General features: G+C 40.9%; 1 protein-coding gene across 1 annotated transcript; it reads left to right on the forward strand.

The window, feature by feature from the left end:
• Nucleotides 1–4,604: 4,604 nt before the first annotated feature.
• LOC129860431 (zinc finger protein 436-like) lies at nucleotides 4,605–10,321 on the forward strand. The gene is made up of 2 exons (XM_055930818.1): nucleotides 4,605–5,315; nucleotides 7,324–10,321. The coding sequence occupies exons 1-2, from the start codon at nucleotides 4,823–4,825 to the stop codon at nucleotides 8,187–8,189; spliced, it is 1,359 nt and encodes a 452-aa protein (XP_055786793.1). The 5' UTR covers nucleotides 4,605–4,822; the 3' UTR covers nucleotides 8,190–10,321.
• Nucleotides 10,322–23,841: the final 13,520 nt, after the last annotated feature.

Raw genomic sequence — 23,841 nt, forward strand, 5'->3', positions numbered from 1 at the left:
AGGTGCCAGGTGTAACTGAGGCCATAGATGCTCCATATCCATTACTTTGAGTGTTTTATATAATATGACTAAATGTGTTTCTGTGTTGCAGGGGCATTTATAATTTTCAGCAAACGTACTGGGTTGGTTGAAAAGTGAAACAAAATTTACATACCATGCACTATTTTGACACAGTGTAAGATATACTGAATGTATACTATTTTTCATAGTAAAATGGACAAAGATACATGTTGCTTTTGCACAGATATGTTCATTGGTTTTGCAAGAGTCTATTGATTAATCAGTCATTGGTTTCATTTGTTTTGCAATATGTTCAAATCAAATCAAATCAAGCTTTATTTACACAGCACATTTCATACATGGATGCAACACCCTTGAGACAATCAGCAACCAAGTTGTCCTTACCACAGACATGTCCCAGTCCCCAATGTCATGCTCTAGTACATTTGGGTTGGCACATCTGAGAATGAACCCTGATCTTCTAAAAGCAGGGCAACAATGTCATTATAATAGTACCAACAGTTGTCAGTTGGTAGCATAAATAATTATTACTAAATGTTACATGAATTGTAAATATGAAATATCAAAACCAAATGTACACCCCTTTGTGAATATGTATTGGCAGTAATTAACTTAATGGTGAGGCAAGGGATAATAAAACATGTATCTTTTGTCAGGCTGAATAGTTGAAATATGGGGTGATTTGAATCATGCTTCTTCAGTAGTTAAATAAAGACAATTAGCACTTGAATGTTGTCAAGAAATACTGGAGTGATGTATGATTGTTAATAAAATTGATTATAGACCAATTTATTATACTGCGTCCATGTGTATAGGCTGCAAGTACGTTGACATTAAGTTGTTAAGTCATTGAAAAAAGTTTTGGCAAGTTGGTTAGAACATCTACTTTGTGCATGACACAAGTAATTTTTCCAACCATTCTCAGTTGCATTGACCTGCAGACATCAGACACCCCTCACCCGTATGCACATGTGACTGAAATGCAACCAATCACAAAAATCACTGAGCCAGCCTTGATTGCTCAATAAAAAAAACAGCAAGTTTCTGCCAGCCAATGGGATAATTGCAGTGCAGTACATGTGTAGAGGGATAATTCCAGTACAGTACACGTGTAGAGGGATAATTCCAGTGCAGTACATGTGTAGAGGGATAATTCCAGTGCAGTACATGTGTAGAGGGATAATTCCAGTGCAGTACATGTGTAGAGGGATAATTCCAGTGCAGTACATGTGTAGAGGGATAATTTCTGTGCAGTACATGTTTAGAGGGATAATTCCAGTTCAGTAGATGTGTAGAGGGATAATTCCAATTCAGTACATGTGTAGAGGGATACTGGAAATCAACAAATCCTCCGTTGTTAATGCAATGGAAAGGTCAAATGCTTTATTATCTAAAAATGTAAAGTGCTGGGCGACAGAGAGAAATAAAATGGTGGAGTTTGAGGCCATGTGACGGAGAGTGATGCGGGCGCTGGAGATGGGGGTGTGTTCTAGTGGGTCTGGGCAGGTGTGATGTAGTTAATGGAGATGTAGGTGTGTTCTAGTGGGTCTAGGCAGGTGTGATGTAGTTAATGGAGATGGGGGTGTGTTCTAGTTAATGTAGGTAATGTTTGTATGATGTTGTTGTTTGTATGTGTATGTGTATGTTTTGTATTGTTTATAAAATATAAAATAAAGTCCCAATGCAAAGTTACACCTCACTGTTCTATTTTTGGAGTTATTACATAAAACCAATCAGAATTCAGAAGAATGCCAAAGTCAGGTGTAAAGTAATATGAAGGACCAGCCTATTCTCTATGATGTAAACTACAACAGAAATAACTTCAAATGTAGAACTTCAAATTAAACCAATCGTTTGAACTCATGACTTGAGTAATTAAAGTAAACTACTGTTTTGTAAATACATAACGCCATCGAACAAAACACATCTAAAAAATAACTGCAGATCAAAAGAGCAGAGACATACAGAAGGATGGCAGGGAAAATCCCCAACATCCAAAATAGATAGATTCCAGATGTCAGTCAGCTAGCGCGGTAGCACTAAGCCAAGGTGGAAAAAGTTACAAAACTCCCGTAGTCTATTTCACAGAGAACATGCTGAAAAGTAGTGATGGGGAAAGAAAGCTTCCTGAAGCATTGACGCTTTCGAGCCATTTGTGTCAAAAATAGGTTCATTACTCAAGGCTTTGAGCAACACAGAATTTAGAACAGACACATTTTTATAGATTATGTCCCACAGTGTAGCATGTGCATAGCATAGCCTTTATGTCATCTACTAAACCACTGGCCGTGTTTGAGAGCATCAAATCCATGCTGCATTGTGGGTACATGGTGACTGGCTGACTGATTTATAAGTAATAATGAGTAGTTATTTATGATGCAAGGTGATTTGAAGATCAGTCAGTCGCCAGTCGCCTGCAGTGTCGGCTGCAATATCGAACAAGCCCAATACCAATACTATGAAATTCATTTCCAGACATCATTGATCACATGCTGCTGATAAAGTGATACAGGCATCGGCACAATGCTTTGAAGTTTACTGCTTAGCGATTTTGACGCATGCCTCGTAGCTCTGGTATCAAACGTAACCCCCCTAATGAAAAGTTGACAAAACAAAAAGCAAGCAGGTTGATTTCCTCTGTCCTTTTGAACCCACGGAAAGAAGGCACCAGAGCCTACCATGCTAACGGGTTCCCAGTAGAAAACATAAGCACAAGGTGGTTAACGATGGCAAGCTTGAGCTAGATATCGAGTTAGTTCCTAGTCCCTGAAGTCAGTGAGTCAACACAGGAAGGAGCAATGGATGGATAGTTCATTTATTTCCAAAGTTGCAAAGATGGGATACACACAGTATGGATGAAATACATTTTATGATGTAATGTCAACTTTATACATTTATACGCCGGGACCATTCAATTTTCAACTCACCCACAGCAATTCTCCATAAATCTGCTGTGGATTAATCCCGAAATAAATGAATACATAAATAAATACATAGGTAAAGCCCCGCCTTATTTCAGCTCACTGGTCACCATAGCAGCACCCACCCGTAGCACGCACTCCAGCAGGTATATTTCACTGGTCATCCCCAAAGCCAACACCTCCTTTGGCTGCCTTTCCTTCCAGTTCTCTGCTGCCAATGACTGGAACAAATTGCAAAAATCACTGAAGCTGGAGACTCATATCTCCCTCACTAACTTTAATGAAGCACCAGCTGTCAAAGCAACTTACAAATCATTGCACCTGTACATAGCCCATCTGTAAATAGCCTATCCAACTACAGTTATTGATCACGTACAGTTGAAGTCGGAAGTTTACATACACTTAGGTTTGAATCATTAAAACTCATTTTTCAAGCAGTCCATACATTTCTTGTTAACAAACTATAGTTTTGGCAAGTCGGTTAGGACATCTGCTTTTAACTTCCTGACACTTCGGTCAGGAAGTTAAAGCTTGGTTGCAAATGGGTCTTCCAAATGGACAATGACCCCAAGCATACTTCCAAAATTGTGGCAAAATGGCTTAAGGACAACAAAGTCAAGGTATTAGAGTGGCCATTACAAAGCTCTGATCTCAATCCTATAGAACATTTGTGGGCAGAACTGAAAAAGTGTGTGCGAGCAAGGAGGTCTACAAACCTGACTCAGTTACACCAGCTATGTCAGGAGGAATGGGCCAAAATTCACCCAACTTATTGTGGGAAACTTGTGGAAGGCTAACTGAAACATTTGACCCAAGTTAAACAATTTATAGACAATGCTAACAAATACTAATTGAGTGTAAACTTCTGACCCAATGGGAATGTGATTAATGAAATAAAAGCTGAAATATATAATTCTCTCTACTATTATTCTGACATTTCACATTCTTAAAATGAAGTGTTGATCCTAACTGACCCGAGACAGAGAATTTTTACTAGGATTAAATGTCAGGAATTGTGAAAACTGAGTTTATATGTATTTGGCTAAGGTGTATGCAAACTTCCGACTTCAACTGTACCTCATCCCCATATTGTTCTTAATTTTTTGCTCCCTTGCACCCCAGTATCTCTACTTGCATATCCATCTTCTGCACAAATATCACTCCATTGTTTAATTGCTAAATTGTAATTACTTCGTCATTACGGCCTATTTATTGCCTTACCTTCCTAATCTCACCTCATTTGCACACACTGTATATAGACTTTTCTCTTGTTTTATTGACTGTACGTTTGTTTATTCCATGTGTAACTCTGTGTTGTTGTTTGTGTCACACTGCTTTGCTTTATCTTGGCCAGGTAGCAGTTGTAAATGAGAACTTGTTCTAAACTAGCCTACCTGGTTAAATAAAGGTGAAATAAAACATTTAAGATATGTGATAATTCAAATACTTATAGGTAACCAGATCGTGAATACAACTAGGTTACTAAGTCTTTAACCACACTGTGTTGTTACACTGGTGAGTAAAAACTCATGCTTCCTACACTTTAACTTGTTGTCTGAAAATAAAATGTACATTTACTCAACTGCGTTACCCACTCCAGTCAGCAGATGTGCGACTTTAAGACAATGCTGCTTGTGTGACGTATAATCTAGTGGACGGAACGCTTCTTTCAACAGCAACAACAGTTAATCAGACACCTCGGTAGCTTGCTAGCCTAAATAGCCGAACTAACAAAGCTCTTTAGACGCTTTAGTGTATATTAGCCACTGTGTTTTAAACCCACTTCTGTTGTCTAGTTAGTTATCCGATTTTATTTCATATTTACGGCGTTGTTGTAATTAGTCAGTTAGCATTAGCCTAGCTAGCTAACATCTCCGACCATGAGCTCACTAAGCTACTCTCCTCCTGCTAAAGAAGAGGGGGTCTGCTGGACGGAGAAAGAAGCTCTCGTGAAAGAGGAGGTGGAAGAGGAGGCTGTTACAATACAAAAACAAGTAGAGGGTGAGGCTGTTACCGTGAAAGAAGAAGATAAAGACGTTTCAGTGAAAGAAGAGGAAGACGCGTTTAGAGTGAAAGAGGGTGAGGCTGTTACCGTGAAAGAAGAGGAGATTTACGTTTCCGTTAAAGAAGAGAAAGAGGTTTCAGTGAAAGAAGAGGAAGACGCATTGAGAGTGAAAAAGGAGGAGGATGCTGTTTTTGAAGTGAAAGAGGAGGAGGGGGAGATTACTGTCACATTGGAAGAAGAAGAGGATGAAGAGGAGGAAACTGGATATCTAGGCCCGGTTTCCCAAACGCATCTTAAGGCATCCAATGGTTCTAATGATGAACTTAGCCATAAGATGCTATTGGGACACCGGGCCCTGATTAATACTAGTAAGTACTGTCTTAAAAACAGAGGCACAAACTCTGCAGGTGTTGAACTGATGTTTGGTGTTAAAGCGGAAATCTGCAATTGCTGTATCCATATTGGGACTTTTGAATTATTTATTTATAGCCATTGATTCTTGAAGAATATAACACATGCCTCATGAGTTAGTTCAACTGTTGTAGCCCATCAGAACCACAAAAAAGCTTTTTTTACTCCAATGTTTAGAAACAATGTAAATGATAAACAAACACTGTATAGCCCCAACATGGTTAAAACTATAATGTTGATATCATGGATGGTCAGTCCTTCCATCATAGGTCTGTCTATGAATTTGAGAGTAGTTACATTTCTCCAGCCCCATCATCATCTTATTACTGAAACAGTGGTGGAATTACAGCTTTGTTATGGTTTCAACTGCCGATTGGTTGATTGTTGTGTGGATTTTTTAAAGGGACAACCTAGTATTTAAACAGAAACAAAATGGCTGCCCAGAGACTTGGGGCTGGAGAAATGTAACCACTCTCAAATTCATAGAGAAAGCTATTGTAGCAACCTTAACCCAACACCTAGCGACCTCGTCAAGAAGTTCAGACATCTTGGCGTAACAGTAATAAGGTGTTGGCTTGACGGTCACTGGACCCAGGTTGGAGTCCAGCTCAGGGCTGAATTCACTGACCATGATGTCATAATGAGTTTAACCAGGTTTCTAGGCTATATAGTATATTCTAGAATTCATCCATGAGGTCATAATGATAGTTTAACCAGGTTTCTAGGCTATATAGTATATTCTAGAATTCATCCATGAGGTCATAATGATAGTTTAACCAGGTTTATAGAATATATATACTATATTTTAGAATTCATCCATGAAGTCATAATCATAGTTTAACCAGGTTTATAGACTATATAGTATATTCTAGAATTGCCAGTGTAGATTTCCTGTGGAGGTGAAATTGTTAGAGCTGTTTATAAGTCATTGTATAATATTCAGCCATTTATTTTTTCATGCCATTACATTAAAGGTGAAACATACCTAGATTCAATTACATTAAAGGTGAAACATACCTAGATTCCATTACATTAAAGGTGAAACATACCTAGATTCAATTACATTCATGAATTGGTTTGAAACCTTTGTTTTAGAACCTTCTCAAAGTTGGTGCCTTGACGGATTTGTAGAAAACGGTTTATCATAAAACACTATTTCAATTGTTTATTTTTATTTACCTTTATTTAACTAGAACAAATTCTTAACAGCTTAAAAAATTACATTAGCATGAATTACCCTCCGTGAACAAGCACAACATTACATTATCTCACAAATATTTTCAAAGGTGTGAGATAATTTACTTCTCTGTAATATAGCTTTTCAATCGTGACATTTCGTACTTTTGGGGAAAATAGGCATGTTTATCGACTCATACCCTGACTTTAAAAAGGGATTTTTGTGAGAATTTGCTTAGGAACTGCTCGTCACAGCATGACAATGTGAACGCGATTGGTCAACAGTCTCTTGGACAGGCATTAAACATTTCAATAAGGCTGTAACTTAACAAAATGTGTAAAAAGGGAAGTGGTCTGAACTTTCTGAATGCTCTGTATGTTTTATAAAAAGTTTTCAAATGTAACCTTTATTTAAATAGTGGTTTCCTCATTAGCATGGAAGAGTTTCTACAACCAGATTGCGTGTGCATCGCCCTCGTGCCACAATTTTAGCAAACACAGAAAGGTCCTTAATTGGAGACTAAAAGTTGTCTGGCACACTGCTTAGAGTTTCAACAACATGAATAGCTTATTTCTAGTCTACAATCTTAGATGTTACTACTAATGTGAAAACAAGACAAAATATGACTGTTCTTGCTCATTTTAAGACAAATTTCAAATAAATGTAACATTCATTACACACGTCAATTGTTGTACAACATCATGGCTATGCTGTTGGCATCACCTTTTATAGTGGATTTCCGCTGTTGTGGGCCTTTAACTATCTGTCTGACTTTGTTGCTCACACAGGAGAGAGACATGATTATCATGGATCCTCTGGGGAACCTCAACATCATGAAGCAGAAAAAAGCCTCTCCAGATCAGAACACCCCAAGAAACACCAGCAGAGACCCACAGGGAAGAGAACTCACTGCTGCTCTGACTGTGGAAAGAGTTTTGTTTCTTCAGGATGTTTAGAATCACACCAGAGAACACACACAGGAGAGAAACCTTATAGCTGTGATCAATGTGGGAAGAGATATGTTACATCTAGCGGTCTGACTAAACACAAGAGAACGCACACAGGAGAGAAACCATATAACTGTAACCAATGTGGGAAGAGTTTTACTCAGTCATCCAGTCTGATATTACACCAGAGAACACACACAGGAGAGGAACCTTATAGCTGTATTCAATGTGGGAAGAGTTTTACTCAGTCATTCAGCCTGATATTACACCAGAGAACACACACAGGAGAGAAATCTTATATCTGTGCGCAATGTGGGAAGAGATTCGCCTCCTCAGCAGACATTAAAATTCACCAGAAAATCCACACAGGAGAGAGACCTTTTAGCTGCTCTGACTGTGGAAAGAGTTTTGTTCGCTCAGGACAATTAAAATCACACCAGAGAACACACACAGGAGAGAAACCTTATAGCTGTGATCAATGTGGGAAAGGTTTTACTCAGTCAGGCAACCTGGTATCACACCAGAGAAGACACACAGGAAATAAACCTTATAGCTGTGAAGAATGTGTAAAGAGTTTTACTACATCTAGCAATCTGATTGTTCACCAGCAGACACACATAGGAGAGAAATCTCATAGCTGTGATCAATGTGACAAGAGATACTCTAATAAAAGATCTCTGATCAAACATCAGAAAATACATACATGAAGGAGTTGTTTCATGATATCAATGAAATATTGTCACACTGTAGAATGTTTTAAATGTGTAGAAGGAGTATTTTAATGATGTCACAATGTCGTCCCCTGTTCAATTGATTTCAGCATGATATGGATATTAGCCTCAGGGGAAAAATCCAGGCTCTGAATTGAAAGAGTACTATTTATGTGATTTAACACAAAACGTGACTAACAAAAAGTGTTGTTAAACTTAACAGTGTTGCGTTCCTTTGTTTAGCGACCCCTACATTGAAAGGCATCACTCCAAAATGTAGCTGACTGTCTTTTGCAGGTTGTCCTCTAACCAGTGAGGTAAAGGATATCTCCCATTTCCATGTGTTTTTTTTAGTTGTGTTCATTTCAACAGCACATACAACCTGATTTCCCCCCTAATCGATATCAGTGATTTATTGCTACTTGTCAAAACATAAGCATTTCTGGTGCAGTTTACAAGGTGCTTGTTTTAAAAAATACAAGTAATATGATTATTGTGGCAGATGTTTGTGTATATAGCCCATTTTATGTTTAGGTTTTCAATTTATCCCAAACTGTTTCTACATATTGGTTATTGATTTGGAAACTTGTAAAAAAATATATATACACTGCTCAAAAAAATAAAGGGAACACTTAAACAACACAATGTAACTCCAAGTCAATCACACTTCTGTGAAATCAAACTGTCCACTTAGGAAGCAACACTGATTGACAATAGATTTTACATGCTGTTGTGCAAATGGAATAGACAAAAGGTGGAAATTATAGGCAATTAGCAAGACACCCCCAATAAAGGAGTGGTTCTGCAGGTGGTGACCACAGACCACTTCTCAGTTCCTATGCTTCCTGGCTGATGTTTTGGTCACTTTTGAATACTGCCGGTGCTTTCACTCTAGTGGTAGCATGAGACGGAGTCTACAACCCACACAAGTGGCTCAGGTAGTGCAGCTCATCCAGGATGGCACATCAATGCGAGCTGTGGCAAAAAGGTTTGCTGTGTCTGTCAGCGTAGTATCCAGAGCATGGAGGCGCTACCAGGAGACAGGCCAGTACATCAGGAGATGCGGAGGAGGTCGTAGGAGGGCAACAACCCAGCAGCAGGCCCGCTACCTCCGCCTTTGTGCAAGGAGGTGCACTGCCAGAGCCCTGCAAAATGACCTCCAGCAGGCCACAAACGTGCATAATAAATTGGTCTATAATCAATTTTATTAACAATCTTACATCAGTCCAGTATTTCTTTACAACATCCAAGTGCTAATTGTCTTTATTCTATTACTGAAGAAGCAGGACTGAAATCACCTCATATTTCAAACATTCAGCATGACAAAAGATACACGTTTTATTATTCCATGCATCACCATTAAGTTAATTATTGCCAATACATTTTAACAAAGGGGTGTACATTTGGTTTTGATATTTCATCTTTACAAGTCATGTAACATTTAGTAATCATAATTATTTCTGCAACCAACTGACAATTTTTGGGTACTATTATATTGACGTTGTTGCCCTGCTTTTAGAATATCAGGGTTCATTCTCAGATGTGCCAACCCAAATGTACTAGAGCATGACATTGGGGACTGGGCCCCGATCCAACAACATGCCTATCGAGTGAACCCTGAAAAGGGAGAGAAGCTCCGCAGTGAGGTGGAACGTTACTATGGATATTGCAGGAGTTGGTTGCTGATTGTCTCAAGGGTGGGCAGTCAACACGTTTTGCGTTTAGCCAGTGCGTTGCCATTGATCCCAATTTAGTTTGACTGCACGTTTTTCTGCATTGGAGATTAGTTTTGTTTGGGCTCGTTTCAAGGGGACAAGAGTCCTAGAAGCTAGTGAGTTTTAGGAAGACGGGAATTCTAGAAGATAGTGGGGGGGGATATATTTGTTGTCTTTGGTTTTTCCATTTATGTTTTTAGGTTGGTCTTTAGCACGTATAGCTCATTAGCACGTAGGGCTCACTGATTGGTGTCACCTCTTTAGTTAGTATGTGTTACACCTGTACTGGCTTGTCCATCTTGTTAGTGGGAAGGTGTTTCACCTGAGCTGGTCCAGGTTCTATTTAAGAGTGTCTGGCCCAGTGCTCCAGTTGTCTTGATCAATGTGGAGAGTCAACACCTTTAGTTGCTCCACTTTTTTGGTTTGCTTCCTGTCTTTTAGTTTGGTGTGGGTTTTTCTTTTGTTTGCTTCTTCTTGGGCAGATTTAGTGGGTCTCATGGTGGGTGTCTTTTAGGTCCCAGTTGTTGTTACTAGTCAATTTTCAGTGGACACCCCCATTGTGTCTACAGACCCCCCCCCCCCCCCCCCCCTAAAAAAACATGGTTCTATTTTGGGTTGGATATTGCATCCAATTATTAATATTTGAATCAAATGGCATTTCCTTAGAATGCTCATTAGTCTCTCAGTTGTTAATCGTTTTTTTATCTTCTGTTTGTTGTAAATCGTTTTTTCCTAGGAAGCCATTGTTGCATCCTTGTCTGAAATGTGCTGTATAAATAAAGCTTGATTTGATCATATTGCAAAACAAATGAACCCAATGACTGACCAATAACCAGAATCTTGCTAAACCAATGAACAAATATGTGCAAAAGCAACACATATCTTTGTCCATCTTAGTATGAAAAACAGTATATAGTTTATCACTTTTCAACCAACCTAGTGCATTTGTTGAAAATGAATATCTTTGAATTCAACAATATGTCAAAGGATTCAACTATTGAGAACTGAAGTAAAGAAATGGATCAATCCCACTTTTCAAGCCCGCTGAAGGCGTAATGGAGTGGTAAACACCACCCCCGGCTCTACCAGGGGCTTGAGGTGGTCTCCCACAGCTCTGCTTATGTCATGTTCTGTGGCCTTGCTGTTCCATTTCTTGACTGCCCCTGCAACACAGAAAGAAACACATTTAGTCATATTATATAAAACACTCAAAGTAATGGATATGGAGCATCTATGGCCTCAGTTACACCTGGCACCTAAATGTGACGTCTGCAATAGGTCTGGATGCACAAGGTCTGCATTAGGTCTGAATGCACAAAAGTCACAATGTGCTCGCATTAGGTTTAGATCTGCCAGGATGGGCATTGTGTTTGGAATTTGAGTCTGGCCACCAAATATGCATAAGCAATGTAAAGAGATGTGGGGAAAAGTACATTTGACACAAATGACCTTCATAATATCAAAGAACAAGTGCATGTGCCTGAGGGGAAATTAACTTTCATTCAGCCAAAAGGGGTGAGAAATTACACCAATACAGTGGCGTGCCGTGGGCCTGGGGCCTGGGCCTTCAGTGAGGTACTACACAGTCCCACCCGAATTAATCCACCTCATTATGATGCCATGGCTCTAGACACTATACATTTAGACAGAAACGCAGTATAACCAGGCGTTGCGTCACCTTGAAATTGACAAATTGACATTTGACAAAAACATGACACAATCAATGAGTCTTTTCAATATTTCCCTTCACCTTTTCATTGTTCCGTTGCCCTGCGCGCGTGTTCTTTGAGCTGTAGATCCACTCCGGTGTCTCCAAAAGTTTTCAAAAGCACCATTGCTTGTTAGTGCCCAGCCGTACTTTAGTGTCTCGTTGCTGCCTTGGTTAGACAACTCAAGTTTGCAAAGCCAGTGTGGCTCCAAACACCAAATCGATCACTTGCAAATAATAGGCATTCCCAGCAGTACAGTTTGCAGTGCTTCTCGGAGCCAAGGAGCCATTGACAGCGCTCACCCCATTGACAGCGCTCGTAGTTGAAACTTTGAAAGTGGCGAGCGAACGAAGCCCTTTCCCGCCTGTGACAGGCTTTGTGGCGTCGGGCGACCTCTCCTTACAATGTCTAACTTTTCTTGAAAAGTTCGTCTTGAGAATGGCGTTATAATTATATCCTCGACCAAATCGATATCTTCTCCTCCTTCCGCCATTGTGGGTTGAAAAAACAGCTTAGTAGTACGCAAATTAATTCGTTTATCAAATTCAGTTTCCTAGATCTCCATAGGACCTGCCTCTCAATATTGGTAATCCAATCAAAAGACGTGCACGCACTACGCCTGCCAGCTGGCTCCTGTGTAACACTGGAGCCAGCCAGCAGGCGTACAATAGCCAACTCTAAAGCTGATTGGTTGACACTAAATTTTCATTTCCATTCACTATAAGCGACAAGCGCCCGCACTGTTGATTCTGAAGGCATGAGGGCAGATTTTAGACCCCTGGCAACACATGATGGCTAAATATGATTGGATAAAAGATCTAACATAAAGACAAGCCCTCCAAATCTCAACCTGGGGCTGGAAGCAGTGCAACCAAGAGGAAAGCTATGAAATGAAGAGTATAACTCTTACTCTGGGGAATAATTTAATAGATATTTGTGGGAAAATATATTTAAAAAAAAATTATATTCTGATGATGTTTAGGCCAGCAGAGAAGGCCTTGCAGGCCCTGACGGCCCACCACTGCACCAATATCAGTGGACAATTTGCAGTAATGTAAATAAAAAATAATAAATGATGGAACATATTCCCTTTTGCTGACGTGATGAACCACTAAGGGGACATAAATATTTACCATCTAAACCATGTGTGACCTCACCTCTCTGGCTGTAGAAGTGTTCTTCCTAACCAGTCCCTCAACAGCTCTCTGACTGAGCTCCACCCTCACTGGGTCTTCAGAGGAGAGGAAGGCTTAGGAGGGATGGAAGGATGAATGGATCAGTCAGTCAATAAAGTGTAGAGCTGCTGTCTATACTGTCTGACAAAATCACTATTTTAGTAGTTCATTAAAGTAATTAAGGCTTTATGACTGCTGAATACCACAGATCATGTATTTTCAGGTAAAGATACATATTTGGGACGTCCCTAGCCCATTGAAGTTGACATTTAAAATGGTTAAGGTAGGGGTTAAGGGTTTAGGGTAGGGATGTCCCAGATAGCATTGACCATCATGCATTCTTCTGTCTCTTTTACATAGAAGGTGTAAAAGAAACACAGATAAGACAAGTAGGCACACAATGGATTATGTTCATTGTAGTTAATTACGTTTTATGCGCTAAACTATGTAGAATATTGGCCTGTTGGAAACTACAACTCTACTACATCACACAGTTCAGTCTGGGTCTGATTTATCTCTAGAGAAACTACAACTCCCTACTACATCACACAGTTCAGTCTGGATCTGATTTATCTCTAGAGAAACTACAACTCCCTACTACATCACACAGTTCAGGCTGGATCTGATTTATCTCTAGAGAAACTACAACTCCCTACTACATCACACAGTTCAGGCTGGGTTTGATTTATCTCTTGATTTATCTCTAGACTAGCTCTAGACACACCCTCTGGGCAGACAGGCCAAAGGAGCTTGATCTACTGCAGAGGAACTGTGTCTAGAGTGATTTCCTGTTGTTTTGACACCTCACTAGAAGACTAGAATAACTATCTGTTGCTACAGAACGAGACTACCAATTCACAGTTAGTTTGTGTCTCATTCACGTGTTTTCTATATGCACAAGATAGTTTGACTATATAAGGCTTCTGAACTCCTTGTGTCATCGAGCTCTCGGCCTTCCACCTCAGAGTGCAGGGCTGACCAGCTACATTATTGCAATTCTTATCAAATAAAGGTTGATTGTTTGAAGAAATGACAAATTCTCTCCTGATTGGTTAGAATTTCCACCACAATGTGCAGTAGGGTTTTTCAGTACTAACAATGTTAGACCAGACTCATAGTACAGAATGAATGACTGACGTTGAACCCGTCAGTTCGCCTTCTCACCTCCTTCTCACAGTTGTAGAACAGCTGCATTTGAAGTGTACATTTAACCTACATAGCAGTCAATACAAACTGAAATCTTTTAGCATACAAATGTGTGCAAATGATCTTTTCAGATCTAGCTAGTGTGAACGCTGCGTGTAACACATCCGGTGTCCGGATAAATAAAAAGCAAGGTCTGCTAACTTTCTTTAATTATGTTTAATTACCGCAAACAATGAATGGCAAATGCAATTTTTGTATATACGGGTTCGCTGTATTCACCGCGCAGGGTAAACAGGGAACTGGCAGGAAGTACGTAAACAGCTGTTCTTATACAGTGATGACGTAGTTCCAACGCGTCTGTTGGCCTATCACAGTAGAGGCTGGGCGCGGTTTAGACTTTGCCCCGCCTTTGCTGGCCCTCGGACTTGTCCAAGCCCCTTGGCGCGTTCCTTTGTCCACATCTGGTTGCTGGGTAGATTAGCTCCGTCTTGTGTCTCCCTTTGATTCTTCACTCACACAATTCCTAATATGGTACTGAACAGTCTCCCAACCACCCAGGTTGGCCTAGAGTGATGCACCCCTCCCCTCTCCAGACTGACCACAGCTTTTATGGCCTGTGTTTGTCAGTCCTTACACACACAATATTCATCTTCAAACAATATGCTAACAGGCTATAGTGCATAAACATAAATCCTAACACTAGCTAAGGTTATGTCCTAACTAGCAAGAACTAGGTTTGGATTATTTCCCTGAACTATATTCTTTCCCATATATTGTATTTCGTTTCCATAAAGCTAATATGGCTTTACACTCATTAACGTAAGTTTCCAATCTAGAGCAGTTCTCACTTTTGTGAGAATGAACTAGCTAATGTTAGCTTCGTTAACCAACTAACTAACTAACTAAGGACGGCGACCTGTCCAGACGAGATGTTACAACGAACTGAATCGTCAATGGAGGTCTTCCTCTTTATATAGCCTGCTACAGCATGCAATACTATTCACTCATAGGGGGCATAACGTTACATGTACAATACTATCCCATTTTGGAAACGTTTCAAGTAAAATACTATCCCATTTTGGAAACGTTACATGGACAATACTATCCCATTTTGGAAGCGTTACATGTACAATACTATCCCATTTTGGAAACGTTACATGTACGCCCCCTTGTGGAGGGAAATTAATATCTTAGATGGTAGCTGTAGATGGGATTCAAATGCATAATGGTATTAATACAGTGTCTAGACTACCTCTATTGTATAAATGCCCTTCAGAATCCAAACACAGTATTGCCACGCAGCACAATGTTGCGTATAATCTTTCAAGTCAGTCTGCTAAAATATTGAACAATTTGTGTACAAAGATATCTTGAAATGTGATATTAGGCCTGTATAGCAGTACTGCATTGGCTAGTGCTTTCTCCAATATGTTCTTCTATTTTGCATTCAATTGTATGTCGATGCCATTTATTTTTCAATATTTATTTAATATATATATTTTTGTTATGCTTGCAAGACTATTCTTTGACACATTTTCTCTTCCTTTGAAATTCTTATAGGACAGAACATGGACACAATGCAATTGGGATCAAGAAGAAGGTACAGATATGTTGTAGGACAGCTGCATTTGAAGTGTACATTTAACCTACATAGCAGTCAATACAAACTGAAATCCATTAGGATACAGATGTGTGCAAATTATCTTTTCAGATCTTGTCAGAAATGAATCAAGTCCATGGATTGGATATAGACAAAAAGATAATTCAAGGATTATCAGAGGTAGAGAGGCGAGGCAGGGGTGAGGACATCATCCTGCTATTTTGACAGTTCCTGAAGGACAATACAGAAGAGGGATTTGCTCTTATTCCTCCCCTTTCTCATATGTATTTTGTAATAAAATTAGCAAGTGTAGTAACATCATTGCTTTGCTTTACTTTACTTGGACTGGAGACCACAGCAGCGATTCTGCTCTTGCCCTACCTCTTCAATGAGGACCTGAGTGGCCTTTATGTCCGTGAAAAAGTATGCCTTTGCACAAATCATCTGTTTCTTCATAAACATAGGTGTGAATGCTTATATAAAACTACAGCTGAATATTTGTTATGTTCTTTGATAATTGTATGTGTATTAATCTTTTCTTGACACAGATTTCACCGCTTTTCACTCCTTTCCTGCACATCGGCGGAAATCCATTTCACCATGAGAGTGAAATCCCGCTGGCCTTTGATGGGGAGAACATCCACGCCCTCGAGGACGTCCCCATGGGACCTGGGGCTCTGCTAGGGCTGTATTTTTATTTTCCCTTCAATTTCCCCAAAATGTCAGAAAAGCACTTATGTTACTGTGTTCTGGGGATAAGAGAAGTTGGGGTGAAGTTATTGTTGTCAATATTGTTATTATTATTTAAAAAAAAAATAATTATGGAGGGAGGGTGGACAGGGAGTTTAAAAAATGTACCCCAAAAGATTCTTTGAGGAACCATGATAAGGGGTTCTTCAAATAACTTATAGGGGTTCCCACAAAATATTCTTTAAATTACTTTAAGGGGTTCCCCCACAGTTTCAATTTCCCCTCAGATTCTCCGGGAACCTTTACTTTTTATAGTGTATATTGATGAAAGCCACCATGTCCGAGAGACATTTACATAGTTATACACAGCTCGATTTGGGATGACTATTTTGGGGCGAAATAGCGGCCACAAAGGACAGACCTGATATTTCCCATAATTCGACGTCCTTGAATGTCACGTGCTGAGTGGGTATGACCAAAAGTATTCTATTTAGCTACACTGTGTAGTACATTTTAACACTATAATACATGTTTCTGATGCCACATTGCCCGTTTTCAAAGGGAGTCGTTGGTTTTTAGGAGCAGTCGCTTTTTAGCTTTTTGTCTGAAAGTATTTTATCAACTGCGATACCAACTCCAGTCAGCAGATGGCGATGTGTGTCTTTCAGGTGATTCTGCCAGTGTGACGTATAATCTGGGGGGTGGACACTTCTTATGGCTGCAGGGGCAGTATTGAGGTAGCTTGGATGAAACGTGCTCAGAGGTGCCCAGAGTAAACGGCCTTCTCCTCAGTCATAGTTGCTAATATATGCATATTATTATTAGTATTGTATACAAAACACTCTGAAGTTTCTAAAAGTGTTTGAATTATGTCTGTGAGTATAACAGAACTCAAATGGCAGGCAAAAACCTGAGAAAAAATCCAAACAGGAAGTGGAAACTGAAATCACAACGAGATATGGATGAGTTTTCACTTCCTACGGCTTCCACTAGATGTCAACAGTCTGTAGAACTTTGTCTGATGACTCTACTGTGAAGGGGGGTCGGATGAGAGGAGAATTAGTCAGGTCTGCCATGAGGTGACCATTCTTTGACCATGCGCATTCACATGAGAGGGAGCTCCATTCCATCGCTCATCTGAAGTCAATGTAATTCTCCGGTTGGAACGTTATTCAAGATTTATGTTAAAAACATTCTAAAGATTGATTCAATACATCGTTTGACATGTTTCTACGGACTGTTATGGAACTTTTGGACATTTCGTCAGGTTTTAGTGAACGCGCTTTCCTGACGTTGGATTTGTATACCAAACACACAACAAAAATAGCTATTTGGACATAAATGATGGACATTACCGAAAAAAAAAAACATTTATTGTGGAAGTGGGAGTCCTGGGAGTGCATTCCGACGAAGATCAGCAAAGGTAAGTGAAGATTTATAATGCTTTTTATGAGTTTTGTTGACTGCACAATTTGGGCGGGTAACTGTATGGCTTGCTTTTGTGGCTGAACGCTGTTTTTAGATTATTGAATATTGTGTTTTGCCGTAAAGCTTTTTGAAATCTGACACAGCGGTTGCATTAAGAACAAGTGTATCTTTAATTCTATGTAAAACTTGAATCTTTAATCAAAGTTTAGGATGAGACGTGTCTGCTGTGCGTTTTGTTGCTGTGCGTTGCTGTGTGTTTTGCTGACAACTTTACTTTGCTAGCTGACAACTTTACGTTTTGTTTTTGTTTTTGTTTTTAATTACCGTTTATATTTTTAGTTTTTCCATCGCAACTTTTTTTTCCCCTCATTCAACTTTTTCACTCCGGACGCTTTATCTGGACATGGTTCGTCAGCACCTTCAACAGCCGAAGCTAAGTAGTAACATTAACATGATGTCTTCTAATTGCAGTCACTGTACTCATAATATACAGGAGAACAATCGCCTTACGGCGAGAATAGCTGTGCTGCAAGCCCAGCTTCAGACGCAATCGTTAGGCAAGGGTAATTTCAGTGTAGGAAAGGAAGAAACAGCGTCTGTGCCACCAGTAAGTACAGATAGTAACGTTAGTATAACCCCCCCGCACAGTCCCCGCAGCCAGACAACTTTCTCATGGCTTCTGGAGGGAAATGCTGTAGGAATGCTCAACTGGTGTCGCTCATTCAGCCGACAGAAACTTTCAACCGGTTTTCCCCATTATGTAGCGAGTCGGAGTCTGAGGCTGAGTCTTCTCTTGTCTCTACTCCTCCCGCTACGGAGTCTGAGACGCCGAAGGCTCCAACCATTAGCTCTGACAAATTGAAAACCCTAGTCATTGGCGACTCCATTACCCGCAGTATTAGACTTAAAACGAATCACCAGCGATCATACACTGTTTACCAGGGGGCAGGGCTACCAACGTTAAGGCTAATCTAAAGATGGTGCCGGCTAAAGCTAAATCTGGCGAGTGTAGAGAGTATAGAGATATTGTTATCCACGTCGGCACCAACGATGTTAGGATGAAACAGTCAGAGGTCACCAAGTGCAACATAGCTTCAGCGTGTAAATCAGCTAGAAAGATGTGTCGGCATCGAGTAATTGTCTCTGGCCCCCTCCCAGTTAGGGGGAGTGACGAGCTCTACAACAGAGTCTCAGCACTCAATCGCTGGTTGAAAACTGTTTTCTGCCACTCCCAAAAGATAGAATTTGTAGATAACTGGCCCTCTTTCTGGGACTCACCCACAAACAGGACCAAGCCTGACCTGCTGAGGAGTGACGGACTCCATCCTAGCTGGAGGGGTGCTCTCATCTTATCTACCAACATAGATAGGGCTCTAACTCCTTTAGCCCCACAATGAAATAAGGTGCAGGCCAGGCAGCAGGCTGTTAGCCAACCTGCCAGCTTAGTGGAGTCTGCCAATAGCACAGTCAGTGTAGTCAGCTCAGCCATACCCATACCCATTGAGACTGTGTCTGTGCCTCGACCTAGGTTGGGCAAAACTAAACATGGCGGTGTTCGCCTTAGCAATCTTATTAGGATAAAGACCTCCTCCATTCCTGCCATTATTGAAAGAGATCATGATACCTCACATCTCCAAATAGGGTTACTTAATGTTAGATCCCTCACTTCAAAGGCAGTCATAGTCAATGAACTAATCACTGATCATAATCTTGATCTGATTGGCCTGACTGAAACATGGCTTAAGCCTGATGAATTTACTGTGTTAAATGAGGCCTCACCTCCTGGTTACACTAGTGACCATATCCCCCGTGCATCCCGCAAAGGCGGAGGTGTTGTTAACATTTATGTTAGCAAATTTCAATTTACAAAAAAAGAAATGACGTTTTCGTCTTTTGAGCTTCTAGTCATGAAATCTATGCAGCCTACTCAATCACTTTTTATAGCTACTGTTTACAGGCCTCCTGGGCCAAATACAGCGTTCCTCTCTGAGTTCCCTGAATTCCTATCAGACCTTGTAGTTATAGCAGATCATATTCTAATTTTTGGTGATTTTAATATTCATATGGAGAAGTCCACAGACCCACTCCAAAAGTCTTTCGGAGCCATCATCGACTCAGTGGGTTTTGTCCAACATGTCTCTGGACCTACTCACTGCCACAGTCATACTCTGGACCTAGTTTTCAAATAATCTGCTCAGACCCCAACCAAGGAGCATCAAAAGTCGTGCTATAAATTCTCAGACAACACAAAAATTCCTTGATGCCCTTCCAGACTCCTTCTGCCTACCCAAGTACGTCGGAGGACAAAAATCAGTTAACCACTTAACTGAGGAACTCAGTTTAACCTTGCGCAATACCCTAGATGCAGATGCACCCCTAAAAACGAAAAACATTTGTCATAAGAAACTAGCTCCCTGGTATACAGCTTTGAAGCAAGCTTCCAGGAAATTGGAACGGAAATGGCGCCACACCAAACTGGAAGTCTTCCGACTAGCTTGGAAAGACAGTACCGTGCAGTAGCGAAGAGCCCTCACTGCTGCTCGATCATCCTACTTTTCCAACTTAATCGAGGAAAATAAGAACAATCCAAAATTTATTTTTGATACTGTTGCAAAGCTAACTAAAAAGCAGCATTCCCCAAGAGAGGATGGCTTTCACTTCAGCAGTAATAAATTCATGAACTTCTTTGAGGAAAAGATCATGACCATTAGAAAGCAAATTACGGACTCCTCTTTGAATCTGCCTATTCCTCCAGGGCTTAGCTGTCCTGGATCTGCACAGCTCTGCCAGGGCCTGGGATCGGGAGAGACACTTAAGTGTTTTAGTACTATATCTCTTGACACAATGATGAATATAATCATGGCCTCTAAACCTTCAAGCTGCATACTGGATCCTATTCCTACTAAACTGCTGAAAGAGCTGCTTCCTGGGCTTGACCCTCCTATGTTGAACATAATAAACAGCTCTCTATCCACCGGATGTGTACCAAACTCACTAAAAGTGGCAGTGATAAAGCCTCTCTTGAAAAAGCCAAACCTTGACCCGGAAAATATAAAAAACTATCGGCCTATATCGAATCTTCCATTCCTCTCAAAAATTTTAGAAAAAGCTGTTGCGCAGCAACTCACTGCCTTTCTGAAGACAAACAATGTATACGAAATGCTTCAGTCTGGTTTTAGACCCCATCATAGCACTGAGACTGCACTTGGGAAGGTGGTAAATGACCTTTTAATGGCGTCAGACCGAGGCTCTGCACCTGTCCTCGTGCTACTAGACCTTAGTGCTGCCTTTGACACCATCGATCACCACATTCTTTTGGAGAGACTGGAAACCCAAATTGGTCTACACGGACCAGTTCTGGCCTGGTTTAGATCTTACCTGTCGGAAAGATATCAGTTTGTCTCTGTGAATGGTTTGTCCTCTGACAAATCAACTGTGCATTTCGGTGTTCCTCAAGGTTCCGTTTTAGGACCACTATTGTTTTAACTATATATTTTACCTCTTGGGGATGTTATTCGAAAACATAATTTTAACTTTCACTGCTATGCGGATTACACACAGCTGTACATTTCAATGAAACATGGTGAAGCCCCAAAATTGCCCTCGCTAGAAGCCTGTGTTTCAGACATAAGGAAGTGGATGGCTGAAAACTTTCTACTTTTAAACTCGGACAAAACAGAGATGCTTGTTCTAGGTCCCAAGAAACAAAGAGATCTTCTGTTAAATCTGACAATTCATCTTGATGGTTGTAAAGTCGTCTCAAATAAAACTGTGAAGGACCTCGGCGTTACTCTTGACCCTGATCTCTCTTTTGACGAACATATCAAGACTGTTTCAATGACAGCTTTTTTCCATCTACGTAACATTGCAAAAATCAGAAATTTTCTGTCCAAAAATGATGCAGAAAAATTAATCCATGCATTTGTTACTTCTAGGTTAGACTACTGCAATGCTCTACTTTCCGGCTACCCGGATAAAGCACTAAATAAACTTCAGTTAGTGCTAAATACGGCTGCTAGAATCCTGACTAGAACCAAGAAATTTGATCATATTACTCCGGTGCTAGCTTCCCTACACTGGCTTCCTGTTAAGGCAATGGCTGATTTCAAGGTTTTACTGTTAACCTATAAAGCGTTACATAGGCTTGCTCCTACCTATCTTTCCGAGTTGGTCCTGCCGTACATACCAGTACGTACGCTACGTTCACAAGACGCAGGCCTCCTAATTGTCCCTATTTCTAAGCAAACAGCGGGAGGCAGGGCTTTCTCCTATAGATCTCCATTTTTATGGAACAGTCTGCCTACCCATGTGAGAGACGTAGACTCGGTCTCAACCTTTAAGTCTTTACTGAAGACTTATCTCTTCAGTAGGTCATATGATTGAGTGTAGTCTGGCCCAGGAGTGTGAAGGTGCACGGAAAGGCTCTGGAGCAACGAACCGCCCTTGCTGTCTCTGCCTGGCCGGTTCCCCTCTCTCCACTGGGATTCTCTGCCTCTAACCCTATTACAGGGGCTGAGTCACTGGCTTACTGGTGCTCTTTCATGCCGTCCCTGGGAGGGGTGCGTCACTTGAGTGGGTTGAGTTACTGACGTGATCTTCCTGTCTGGGTTGGCGCCTCCCCTTGGTTTGTGCTGTGGTGGAGATCTTTGTTGGCTATACTCGGCCTTGTCTCAGGATTATAAGTTGGTGGTTGAAGATATCCCTCCAGTGGTGCGGGGGCTGTGCTTTGGCAAAGTGGGTGGGGTTATATCCTTTCTATTTGGCCCTGTCCGGGGGTATCTTCGGATGGGGCCACAGTGTCTCCTGACCGCTCCTGTCTCAGCCTCCAGTATTTATGCTGCAGTAGTTTGTGTCGGGGGGCTAGGGTCAGTTGGTTATACCTGGAGTACTTCTCCTGTCTTATCCAGTGTCCTGTGTGAATTTAAGTATGCTTTCTCTAATTCTCTCGTTCTCTCTTTCTTTCTCTCTCTCTGAGAACCTGAGCCCTAGGACCATACGTCAGGACTACCGGGCATGACGACTCCCTGCTGTCCCCAGTCCGCCTGGCCTTGCTGCTATTCCAGTTTCAACTGTTCTGCCTGCGGTTACGGAACCCCTACCTGTCCCAGACCTGCTGTTTTCAACTCTTAATGATCGGCTATGAAAAGCCAACAGATTTATTCCTGATTATTATTTGACCATGCTTGTCATTTATGAACATTTTGAAAATCTTGGCTCTCTCTAATTTTCTCCTTCTCTCTTTCTTTCTCTCGGAGGACCTGAGCCCTGGGACCATACGTCGGGACTGCCGGGCGTGGTGGCTCCTTGCTGTCCCCAGTCCGCCTGGCCTTGCTGCTGTTCCGGTTTCAGCTGTTCTGCCTGCGGTTATGGAACCGCCACCTGTCCCAGACCTGTTGTTTTTCAACTCTTAATGATCGGCTATGAAAAGCCAACTGAAAATGATTCATGATTATTATTTGACCATGCTTGTCACTTATGAACATTTTTGAACATCTTGGCATAGTTCTGTTATAATCTCCACCCGGCACAGCCAGAAGAGGACTGGCCACCCCTCATAGCCTGGTTCCTCTCTAGGTTTCTTCCTAGGTTTTGGCCTTTCTAGGGAGTTTTTCCTAGCCACCGTGCTTCTACACCTGCATTCTAGCTGTTTGGGGTTTTAGGCTGGGTCTCTGTACAGCACTTCGAGATATTAGCTGATGTACGACGGGCTATATAAAATAAACTTGATTGATTGATTGATTGAGTATTTCTGTTATTTGACGTGGCTCTTTGCAATTTCTCCGGATATTTTGGAGGCATTTCTGAACATGGCGCATGTAAACTGAGGTTTTTGGATATAAATATGAACTTAATCGAACAAGACATATACATATTGTGTAATATGAAGTCCTATGAGTGTCATCTGATGAAGATCAAAGGTTAGTGATTAATTTGATCTCTATTTGTGCTTTTTGTGGCTCCTCTCTTTGGCTGGAAAAATGGCAGAATTTTTCTGTGAGTTGGTGGTGACCTAACATAATCGTTTGTGGTGCTTTCGCTGAAAAGCCTATTTGAAATCGGACACTTTGGTGGGATTAACAACAAGATTACCTTTAAAATGGTATGAGATGCATGTAAGTTTGAGGAATTTTAATTATGAGATTTCTGTTGTTTGAATTTGGCACCCTGCACTTTCACTGGCTGTTG

The sequence above is a fragment of the Salvelinus fontinalis genome, chromosome 8 (genome assembly GCF_029448725.1).
Source record: "Salvelinus fontinalis isolate EN_2023a chromosome 8, ASM2944872v1, whole genome shotgun sequence".
Lineage (NCBI taxonomy): Eukaryota > Metazoa > Chordata > Actinopteri > Salmoniformes > Salmonidae > Salvelinus > Salvelinus fontinalis.